The sequence below is a fragment of the Aotus nancymaae genome, unplaced genomic scaffold, assembly GCF_030222135.1.
Source record: "Aotus nancymaae isolate 86718 unplaced genomic scaffold, 86718_ANA_hifiasm-v0.15.2.pri h1tg000008l, whole genome shotgun sequence".
In the NCBI taxonomy this organism is placed as follows: domain Eukaryota; kingdom Metazoa; phylum Chordata; class Mammalia; order Primates; family Aotidae; genus Aotus; species Aotus nancymaae.
In genome coordinates this window covers 24948794-24961036 of record NW_026988419.1, presented here as the reverse complement: position 1 = coordinate 24961036, position 12243 = coordinate 24948794, and the positions used below count along the sequence as shown (strand labels likewise).

The 12243-nt window shown below is 38.2% G+C and overlaps 1 protein-coding gene across 17 annotated transcripts in view; it reads left to right on the top strand.

Moving 5' to 3' along the window:
* PIKFYVE (phosphoinositide kinase, FYVE-type zinc finger containing) overlaps nucleotides 1–12243 on the top strand; it is a 222236-nt gene that overhangs the window by 158535 nt on the left and 51458 nt on the right. For all 17 annotated transcript variants that reach the window (XM_064373096.1, XM_064373093.1, XM_012446220.3 and 14 more), the window contains 3 exons: nucleotides 6214–6352; nucleotides 8704–8861; nucleotides 10085–10196. In XM_064373096.1, coding sequence (XP_064229166.1) covers nucleotides 6260–6352; nucleotides 8704–8861; nucleotides 10085–10196 — 363 coding nt within the window. In that variant the 5' untranslated portion in view covers nucleotides 6214–6259. The remainder of the gene's footprint in view (nucleotides 1–6213; nucleotides 6353–8703; nucleotides 8862–10084; nucleotides 10197–12243) is intronic.

Genomic DNA, 12243 nt, shown 5'->3' with positions numbered 1-12243 from the left:
AGATAATTATCTGTCACATCAACTAAGAGTAAGAAAAAGAAAAATTTTTGCTTTAACTTATTTCTTCTTTGATACTTTTCTTTGTGTATTAATAGATCTAAGTTTCTGACCTATATCAGATTCCTTCTCTCTGAAGAAATTCTTTTCAGCATTTTTTGACACGCAGGTCTACTGGCAAAAAATTCCCTCAGTTTTTATTTGTCTGACAAAGTCTTTACTTCTTTTTCACTTTTGATGGGTATCATCAGGGTACAGAATTCTAGGTTGGTGACTACTTATTTTATTTTATTTTATTTTATTTTTTGAGACGGAGTTTCACTCTTGTTACCCAGTCTGGAGTGCAATGGCGCGATCTCGGCTCACCGCAACCTCCGCCTCCTGGGTTCAAGCAATTCTCCTGCCTCAGCCTCCCGAGTAGCTGGGACTACAGGCGCGCGCCACCATGCCCAGCTAATTTTTGTATTTTTAGTAGAGACGGGGTTTCACCTTGTTGACCAGGGTGGTCTCGATCTCTTGACCTCGTGATCCACCCACCTCGGCCTCCCAAAGTGCTGGGATTATAGGTGTGAGCCACCGTGCCCGGCCGGTTGGTGACTATTATCTTTGATCCTCTATAGGTAAGTTTTTAATTTTTTTTCTTTACATAGAGATGCGGTCTTGCTGTGTTGCCCACGCTGGTCTCAAACTCCTGACCTCAAGTGATCTTCTTGCCTTGGCCTCCCGAAGTGTAGGGATTACAGGTCTGAGCCACCATGCTTGGCCTCTAAGGTGGTTTTTTCCAAGATCTTTTTCTTTATTTTTGATTGTCTGCAGTTTGAATACACTTAGTTTTGCCTAACTGTAGTTTTTTCGCATTTATCCACGCTCATGTTCTTTGAGCTTCCTGGACTTGTGGCGTGGTGACTGACTTTAATCTGGGGGAAATTCTCAGTCATTATGGTTTCAAATATTGCTTGTGTTCCTTTCTCTCTTCTTTTTTTGGTATTCCCATTACATTTATATCATACCTTTTGTAGTTGTCCAACAGTTCTTGGATATTGTTTGTTCAGTCTTTTCTATTTGCTTTTCAGTTTTGGCAGTTTCTGTTGAGATAGCCTCAGGTTCGGGGATTCTTTCCTTATCTCTGTCTAGTCTACTAGGAGCCCATCAGAGGCACTCTTCTTTTCTGTTATGGCATTTTTGATCCCTTTCATTTCCTTTTTAGCTTCTTTCTTAGAATATCCATCTCTGTGCTTACATTATCTATCTGTTCTTGCCTGTTTACTTTTCCCATTAACACTCTTAGCATATTATTGTTTAAAAACAATTCCTAGACTGATAATTTCCACACTCACGTTGAGCCTGTTTCCGATGCTTGTTCAGTGTCTTCAAACTGTTTTTGGCTTTCATTATGCCTTGTGATTATTTGTTTAAAGGTAAACATGCTGTACTGGGTAGAAGGAACTGGTAAATAGCCCTTCAGTGATGTAATGATAGGATGCGGGGGGAGATGAGGTGGTCTCTAGTCCTGTGAGTCACTCTCACAGGTGAGCCTGTGCCTCTGAACTGTGAGCTTTATCAGTGCTTCTCATTTTTCCCCCTCTTAGGTGAGACAGAGTGGCTCACGGGGGCTGGAGTTGGGGATTTTTCTTCCTCCGTGTGGAAGGCAAGAAGGCGCTGGGGTTGGGGATTTTTCCCTCTTCCTGGGTAGGTTAACTCTGATATAACTCCAGTAGATTAGGCTCTGGTAAAATAGTTTTTCCTTAAGGCAGGACTTATTATGAAGAACAGAATGCTCTGATATATTTTAAAATTGTTTATTCTCTCCCACTGTTGGAAGCCAGAAGCCGGAAGGAATTTTTCTCTGACATTCATGTGAGGACATGGTAGATCTGAAAGTGAAACTCCCAGAAGCATCCCCAACACCCCCATGGCTGGGTTTACCTAGAATTTGTATCTCTGGTTTGTTTACAGTGAGCCTCGAGGAGTTTGTCAATTTGAGTCTAGGTTTTCCTGGCTCCCATGGAGGTTTCTGCTCCAGTGAGTTGTGATTCTCTCTATCTGCTTGTCTGCCTCTGCAGTATTTGGGGCAGCATTTGCTTTGTGACCTCACTTTTCTGATAGATCTAAGAAAAGTTGATGATTTTTCTGTTTGCTCAGATTTTAGTTGTTGGGATGGAGTGAAGATCCTCACATGCTAGACCAGAAATGGAAAGTCTTATTTTTTGCTTTTGAATGCTTAAGTGTTTTTCCTTGGAACAATCGTGTTCTCTTACATAGCAAATTTAGGAAATTGTAACAGTGGTAAATTTCTATTATCCCCATACTGTAGGTATTCTGATTTTCCCAATTGTCTTAATAGTGTCCTTTGTACTGGTTTTCCCCCAATCTGTGATCCAGTTGACAGTCATACATTGAATTTAGTCATGTGTCTTGGTTTTCTTTACTCTGTAACAGTATCTTAGTCTTTCTTTGTGAAGAGGGAAGACCAGTTGTTTAGTAGAATGCCCATCAATTTAAGTTTGTCAAAAGCTTCCTATGATTAGATTTAGGCTGTGTGGTTTTGGAGCAGAAATACTACATGAGTGCTACATCCTTCTCAATGTGTTATGTTATAAAGGACACAATACAAGTTTATCCCATTGGTGGTATTGACTTGATCTCTTGTATGTTGGGTTTCTCCACTGTAGTTACTATTGTATCCTTTGCAATTAGTAAGTAATATGTGGGGGAGATACTTTGAAACTGCATAAATACTCTGTCTTACTAATCTTTCAGTCAATAGTTTTAGCATTCCCTTATGATACTTGTTGAAATGCAAAGTTATTATATTTGCAAAATGGTGATTTTTCTAAATCCGTCATTGCTTCTACATTTATTAGTTGACATTTTACTCTGAAAAGGTTTCCCTTTTTGCAGACTTTTGGGTGAAGTGTGGAAGGGTGACATGACCTGATATATGTATAATACACACACACATACACACACATATTTTAAGACAGAATCTTGCCTTGTTGCCCAGGCTGGAGTGCAGTGGCATGATTTCAGCTCACTGCAACCTCCACCTCCCGGGTTCAAGCACTTCTTGTGCCTCAGCCTCCCGAGTAGCTGGAATTATAGGTGCCTGCCACCATGCCCAGCTAATTTTTGTGTTTTTAGTAGAGACAGGGTCTCCCCATGTTGGCCAGGCTGGTCTTGAACTCCTGACCTCAGGTAATCCACTCACCCCAACCTCACAGAGTGCTGGGATTACAGGTGTGAGCTACCATGCCCAGCTGAAATAGACAAATTCTAAATATGTTTTGATTATAGAGCTAATAGGATTTGCTAATCAACTGGATGTAGGCTTCAACAGAAAGATATCAAAGATGACTCAGGTTTTTGGCCTGAGTAGTTGGAGGGGTGGAATTACCAACTGGGAGGAACAGTTTGGTTTTAGACACGTTGAATTTGAGATATCTTCTAGGCATCCAAGTGAAAGGTCAAATAGTTGGGTATATGAGTCCAGAATTTAGGAGAGGGATACAGGCTAGAGATATAAACTTGGATGTTGTCATCATGATATTTCAAGCTATGAACTTGGATGGAGATCATCAAGAGAATGAGTGTGAAAAGGGAGGAAATAAAGACTAAGGACTGAGATTGGAGAAATCAAAAGAAACCAGAAAGGGAGACAGAGGGAGAGGCCAGTGAGGTAACAGGAAAACCAGGAGGGTATTTATCTTATTAGTCAAGTGGAGAAAGTTTTTCAAAGAAGGGGAGTTATGTGGCTGATACGTTAAGATGAGGAGTGAAAACTATTGGATTTAACGACAACATTGGTAATCTTAATTTTTTTTTTTTTTTTTTTGAGAGGAAGTCTTGCTCTGTTGCCCAGGCTGGAGTGCAGTGGCACGATCTTGGCTCACTGCAACCTCCACCTCCTGGGTTCAGGCAATTCTCCTGCCTCAGTAGCTGCAATTACAGGCACGTGCCACCATGCCCAGCTAATTTTTGTATATTTAGTAGAGACAGAGTTTCACCATGTTGGTCAGACTGGTCTCGAACTCCTGACCTTGTGATCCTCCTGCCTCAGCCTCCCAAAGTGCTGGGATTACAGGCGTGAGCCACTGTGCCCGGCCAACATTGGTAATCTTGATAGGCAGTTTCAGTGGGTTGTTTGGGGTTCAAGAGATAATGGAAGAATTACCGGAGATGGGATTTTTGCTGTAAAGTAGAGGGAAATGCAGAAGAGGGATGTGGAGTCAAGAGATGGCTTTTTAAAAAGATAGGGAAAATTACAGTATTCCTGTTGACATGTTTAGAAGTTTAGGGATAACTGTGCTAATTTACAGTGTATCTCCCTGTGTTTTGAATTAATGCTAAGATTGATGTAAGTCTTAGGAAAGATGTAATTTAGTCAATGAATGCTGTCTCTAAATATAATTTTAATCAGTATTCTTGCTACTAGCCTACTTATTAGAGCTTTTGACAGCAAAATTGACTAATTTTCTTTTATTCTTGTTGCCACTATATTAGAATATGTACAGGGATAGTTAGAATGATAGAGAAGTAGAATGTATGGATAATGCACCCATTGGAAAAGAGGTTAAAATTAACTAAGACATAATAGCAAGCTTTCACTGAAAGACTAGGCCAAGAAATAAATAAATGATCATTTAAAAAAACCGCTGATTGACCAGGCCTGGTGGCTCATGCCTGTAATCCCAGCACTTTGGGAGGCCAAGGCGGGCGAATCACAAGGTCAGGAGATCAAGACCATCCTGGCTAACACAGTGAATCCCCGTCTCTGCTAAAAATACAAAAAGTTAGCCTGGTGTGGTGGCACTTGCTTATAGTCCCAGCTACTCGGGAGGCTGAGGCAGGAGAGTCGCTTGAATCCAGGAGACGGAGGTTGCAGTGAGCCAAGATTGCGCCATTGCCCTCCAGCCTGGGTGGCAGAAAGAGACTCTGTCTCAAAAAAAAAAAAAAAAATTGCTTATCGACTATTTGATATCAGTGTTTTCCTGTTAACTGACACTTTGCTAAACCTGTAGATAATTTAAATTATTTTAAAAATATTTTATCTTCATGCAGGGAAATCTTGGTTTTCAATTGACACCTAATTGTAGATGCCAGCCCTGATACATATTAGTTGAGTTTAGATTTTAAACATATTAGTCCACCTACTTTAGATAGATTAATCTCTTATTCTTGATTTCTTTATCTATGAAATAGAGCTAGCAATACATATTTCATAGGCTGTTGTGAAGATTAAGTTTGGGAAGTACAGATTCTGCTGTAATGAAGGAGTTATATAGTCTAATACATCATAGGTATTTTTGCCTTTTATCCTTTACATAGAAGCTAAAATTGGGTTTAATTTTTTCTAGATAGACGTTAACTAAATTTTTAGTTACTTTTTCTTTTAAATGAATTAAAGTTTGTTTGATGCTGTTGGTATTCCACTTCTAAGTCATTTGTTTGGTAACTTTGCCAAGAGTCAGAATTAAGGATATATATGAATACTGATATTACGAGAAAAAACACATTTCTTGTAATTTTTTTTACTGACAAAATAATGTAATACTATTTGAGGATAATATTTTAAATATAGGTCTACTAGTGAGAAGAAAATAATTATTTTTTGGGGAGTAACATTTTGCTTATTTGGGCTTCAAAATTAGTGTTCCTTTCATCAGATTGATTGCATTGCAGATAATTCAATTATGAAAACCTTATTACTTCATAGGCTATACAAAAACAGGAAGCAGGCTAGATTTGGCCTGTGGGCCATAGTTTCCTGACCCTGATCTGGAAGATTATTTTACATTTAGTTGTCATTCTTTATATTTGTCAGTTAAAAAAAAAATCCACTAACTTGAAGCATTTTAACAAGAAGACTTTGTATCTATTCCTTTTGAAATATTACTGATATATGAGCTATATAATTGTTTTCCTGTAATTTTTCCATAACTACTTCCTTTTAAACTTATTTCCAAGTAATTTTATACACACAATTTTAGAATTGCAAAATATAGACTTACATAGAATTGCAAATATCGTACAGAGTTTCTGGGTATCCTTTACCAAATTTCTTTCAATGATAACATCATGCATAACCATCATAACTACTTTTAAAAGTACCCTTAACGTTGGTAAATAAATATTTATTTAAAAATGAATTTTCTCTGTAATTTTATTTATTGAAGAAGAATTTACACCTGTGATTTCACTTTTTGTTTTTATTTCCAGATCAGCCAGCATTACTAACCTGTCACTGGATAGATCTGGTTCTCCTATGGTACCTACATATGAGACATCTGTCAGTCCCCAGGCTAACCGAACATATGTTAGGACAGAGACCACTGAAGATGAACGCAAAATTCTTCTGGTACTGGTCCAGTATCCTTGACCCATTGCTGGTTTTGACCATAGAGAGTGTTTATGTGATGGAATCTTTTTTTAATTTTTGATACAGATTCTCACTGTGTTCCCCAGCCTGGGGTGCAGTGGTGCGATCTTGGCTCACTGCAACCTCTGCCTGCTGGATTCAAGTGATTCTGGTGCCTCAGCCTCCCAAGTAGCTAGGATTACAGGCACATGCCACCACACCTGGCTAATTTTTTGTATTTTTAGTAGAGATGTGGTTTCACCATGTTGGCAAGGCTGGTCTGACCTCAAGTGATCTGCCCCCTTCAGCTTCCCAGAGTGCTGGGATTACAGATGTGAGTCACTGCACCTGGCCTGTCACTGAGTCTTTTAAAAAAGATACATAAATGAAATAGCTTATCAGTTAAACAGAAGTGATTAACTTCAGTTTTACTGGGATTACCTGAGTGATAGGTCAAGTATTCTATATTCATTACATTAATTTTCTTTACCCCTTTTATTTGGTAAAATCGGAATTCAATTGCCTACATAAAAAGAGAGCTTAACTCTTAGGTCCCATATTGCTATTTAAGCTTTGAAGCATGTTTGTTATACACATGTAGCACTTTTCAGACATTTAATACTATATGTGAAATAATAATTATTGAATTTATCTGTGCATAAAATACTGTGTTCAATTCTAAGAGTGACTCTAAGGTTTTGCATTTCTGAGGTTTTGCATTTCTCAGTGCAATCCGTGATTTATACTCAGAATTGACATTCTTTAAAAAAAAAGTTATTTCAAGAGAAGGCATAACTGTAAGAGGTCAGTGCTAGAATAAAGTCCTGTAGGTTTATTTTGGAGGGAACTGTGGCCAGGGTAGTTCTCAGGTTGTGCTAGAGCAGCACTTTGTTATGTGGAAGACAGGTTTTTTAAGCAACCTTTGAATCCAGCTAGTCAGTCTAAGCAGGCAAAGGTAACTGATGACTAAATTTCAGTAGCTACTTTCATTGGATTGACCCTGCAGTTGCCCTGGGACATTTCACTGTACTGGTATTAACTGCAAACAGCAATAATGGTCATTACAGCAAGGGCAGTTTTGGGGTAAAGCATTTTGGAGGAATAACCTTAAAAAGTTAAAAAGTCATTGTGATAACTGATAAACTGTATACATTGTGCTCCTGTGGGAGAAGAAAGATTTGGTGGAGGGAAGCTTTCTGGTTTAAAAATTAGTAAGGTGTGTCTTTTTGTGTTTTGAGAAATGGAAGATATAGCTGTGTCCTCAAGCTTATAATTCAAAAGTAGAAATAAGAGCCAGGTATGGTGGCATGCACTTATAGTCCCAGCTACTTGGGAGGCTAGGGCGAGAGGACTCTTGAGGCCAGGGGGTTGAGGCTGTAGGGTGCTGTGATCATGCCTTTGAATAGCCACTGCACTCCAACCTGGGCAACATAGCAAGACCTTGTCTCTAAGACAACAAACAAACCAGCAAACCCACAAAAGGTAAAAATAAGATCAGTAGGAAGAGCCTTAATAGTGGAAGAAGTAATACTTTAATAATAAAAGAGTATCAAATAAATAATATGACTGTATGTCATAAAAGAATTCAAAAAATAGAAAACTCATTACTAATGAGGGAATCAGGAAAAGGCTTAAACTGAAGGACTTGAACTGGACCTTGAGAGATGGAATAGTTTTGGATAGGCAGTGAGGATGGTGAATCTTATTTGAAGGTGTGAAGAAAGATACAACGATGAGAATAACTTGTGGCATTTTCCACGGCCAGAAGTAGGATTTTTTAATTGGGAGAGAGTTTAAGTAGGAGTCAGGGGGCAATGACAAAGGAAAGTTATTTGGGACTACCTGGTGGAAGGCAGTGACTTCTGTACTTAGAGGTGTAGATTTGAACCTGTAGTTGCTGAGGAACATTCAGAATTTTTTTGGGCAGGGAGTATAAAAAGCTAACCTGGCAGTTGGGTACGTGGTGAGAATCTGGTGGTGTGAAAGCCTATAGGAACAGTTACCTTAGGTTAGTGTGATTGACTGTTGTCTCTCTCTGCCTTGCCCCATCTTCAAAGAAGAATACATAAGTAGGAGATTGATAATATGTACCATTGACTGAAAAAAGAAGTATTTGGAATAATTGGTTTTCAAGAGAAAAAGTTATATTTGGAATTAGATGAACTGAGTTCAAGCTGTTCCCACGTATGTGTCATTTGAGTGACATATAGTAGCTAAATCATGTGAGTAAGCTACTATAAATAAATCCAAATTGGGTTTCCTTTTATGAGTCTAAAAATCACAGGAAAACATCTGAAAAGGTATATAGCATTTTTCTGAAGAGTAACTACTTGCTGTTAATGTGATTGCAGGACAGTGTTCAGTTAAAGGATCTGTGGAAAAAAATCTGCCATCACAGCAGTGGAATGGAATTTCAGGATCACCGTTACTGGTTGAGAACTCATCCAAACTGCATTGTAGGAAAGGAATTAGTCAACTGGCTAATCCGAAATGGGCACATTGCCACAAGGTATTCTGATCTTAGAAAGAGTTTTCAATATTATTTATTTATTTTGGATGAGAAAACATATTTGAAGATAATAAGAGTTACAGATTCTTTGTAGAGTTAGGATGCTCTTTGTTTTTTGTAATTGATGGTTTAGGTTGCTAATTAGTTAATCCTCCTCCAGTCTGAGTTTTAACCAGTAGAGAACAGATGCAAGGAGTACAAGGAGCCAAATGGGATCATAATTTACCTTATTAAAAGCAGAAGAACTCTACTAAAGCAGGATTGGAGAATGTAGCTGGAACCTAAGGCCAAAGAATTCCCCTGCTACTGTTCGCTAATCTAGACATTGTAACCTGTGTTGAGTATTGGGTCCATAAGCTATGCCTGTCAGGTCCTAGCTTGCCTGTCTCATAAATCATTTATAAAAAGAGTAACAGGTCATGCTTTTCAAATAAACATATCCCCTAGCTTTTACTATTTTCTCAGATTAGCTACTCGTCCTCTCATGGGAAGAAAAAGGTATGTAAAAAAGTAGAGAGAAAAATAACTCTAAGCAGCGAAGCCCTGGTTGTAATTTTGGCTATATATATTTTTTAGCTTTGTGCTTTTAGTCAAGTTATTCAATTTCTTTGAGATTTCTACAACATGAGGAAAATTATGTGGTCCTGTGAATAAACTGTAGGAATGAAGTAATACTGGCTGAAGTGCTTTATAAATTGTGAAATGCCATATAATGTAATGTGTCATTAATTGTCTATTTCATGTGTGTGTGTGTGTATATATATATATACACACACATATATACACACACATATATATATACATGTAGATATGTATGTATATACACACACATATTTTATGTCTGTATCTGTAATATTTGGTATTGTCTTATTAAAACGAAGATCCTTGAAGATAGGAGCTTTTCTCAACATTGTTTACTTTGTTAAGTACAGGGTTGTGCATGGATTGAACGCTCAGTCAATGCTTGCTGTTATTAAAATTAGATTTTGTTAGGACTTGCCTTACCAGTAGTTTCTTCTTGTTTACTATGGTACCTGAAAGAATCTTTTAATTTGCTTTAAGTCTCTTTTGTTTTATCCTTTACTTATCCTACGTCTCTCTTGTTTTATCCTTTACTTATCCAAGGGCCATTGGAAAATCTAACTCTGATTAGAACTTATCTGGTATTTATAAAACTATTCTGACTGACTTTTAAAACTTCATTTTTGTGGGTCTTGATTCAGGGCACAAGCTATAGCAATTGGACAAGCAATGGTTGATGGACGTTGGCTGGATTGTGTTAGCCATCATGACCAGCTTTTCAGAGATGAGTATGCGCTGTATAGACCACTGCAGGTACTTTTCAGTGTTTACTGCCCATTAGAATGTAGCAAGCTTATTTTATAGTCTTTCTTCATCAGTGGGAATAAAGAGTACTTTACTCGAAGACAATTTTTCTAACATTTTTTTCTGTTGTTTGAGGAAAGTGAAAACATTTTTTACGTAATAGGCAGCAATGATGAAAATGCTGCCGTTAGAATCACACATTTTATTGTTTACTTTAAATTTGATCAGACAATAAAAAGGAAAAAAAATAAGAATCAAACACTTTATTCAGTTGGTATGGTAGTTCTTTTTTTTTTTTTTTAAGACAGAGTTTTGCTCTTGTTACCCAGACTGGAGTGCAATGGCACGATCTCGGCTCACCGCAACCTCCGCCTCCTGGGTTCAAGCAATTCTCCTGCCTCAGCCTCCCGAGTAGCTGGGACTACAGGCGCGTGCCACCATGCCCAGCTAATTTTTGTATGTTTAGTAGAGACGGGGTTTCACCTTGTTGACCAGGATGGTCTTGATCTCTTGACCTCGTGATCCACCCGCCTCGGCCTCCCAAAGTGCTGGGATTATAGGCATGAGCCACCGCTTATAAGGCCTGATAAGCAACTTATAATACCATAAATCCAAATTTAAGAACTACCAGGCCGGGCACTGTGGCTCACGTCTTTAATCTCAGCACTTTGGGAGGCCGAGGCGGGTGGATCACGAGGTCAAGAGATCAAGACCATCCTGGTCAACAAGGTGAAACCCCGTCTCTACTAAACATATAAAAATTAGCTGGGCATGGTGGCACGCGCCTGTAGTCCCAGCTACTCGGGAGGCTGAGGCAGGAGGATTGCTTGAACCCAGGAGGCGGAGGTTGCGGTGAGCCGAGATCGTGCCATTGCACTCCAGTCTGGGTAACAACAGCAAAACTCCGTCTCAAAAAAAAAAAAAAAAAAAAAGTGCTTATCATTTAACTTTAATGGTTTTCAGTTTTATTATGCCTATGTTTTTAGAACTGAGAGTATAAAAAAATGAAAAATTTTATGGCATCTATTGAAATAATTTTGACTCTAGCACTATTGTGTAACAGTGGTGTACTGATGAATATATATATTTTTATTCTACTTCTAGGAAGTAGAAATTATTTAAAAATAGAACTTTAAAGAAAAGATACACTTTTACTCTTGGTTTAGATAATTTGATATATATAATATATAGGTTATATATATACACACATATATAGACATATCCACACACACACACACAGACACACACACACACACACACACACACACGTGCATTGCTGACCCTTGAGAGTTAGGGATACTGACCTCCTGCATAGTTGAAAATTCATGGATAATATTTGACTTCCCCAAAACTTAACTGCTAATAGCTTACTGTTGACTGGGATCTTTATCAATAACAGGCAATTAATACATATTTTATATGTTGTATGTATTATATACCATATTCTTACAATAAAGTAAGCTAGAGAAACATGTTATGAAGAAAATTATAAGGAAGAGAAACTATATTTACTCTTTAATAGGTGGAAATGGATCATCACAAGGTCTTCATCCTCGTTTCATGTTGAGTAGGCTAAGGAGGAGGGAGGAAAAGAAGAGATTGCTTTTGCTGTCTCAGGTGTGGCAAAGACAAAAGAAAATCTGCGTATGAGTAGATCCATGCAGTTTAAACCCTTGTTCAGGGGTCAACTGTGTAATGTTTGGTAACACCTTTGTGAACTAAAATTGGAAAGTCAGTGGTTAGAAGAGACAAATGACTCCAAAGACTGGTGTAGTGATTGATTGAAAGTTACTTTCCAAGATGTATTCTGGATAGAGTTGCCCCAGAGTTAAAATAAATTCTAAGCTGTCTTCACTCTCAGGACTAAGGCATGAAATGAAGCACTATAAAATCTGTATCAAAAAAAGTTTTGTTTTTAATTTACTACCTAAGCCTTCTAGCTAATGAAAATTACAATTTTGAAGAGTGGAATCGGCCGGGCGCAGTGGCTCACGCCTGTAATCCCAGCACTTTGGGAGGCCCAGGAGGGTGGATCCACGAGGTCAAGAGATCGAGA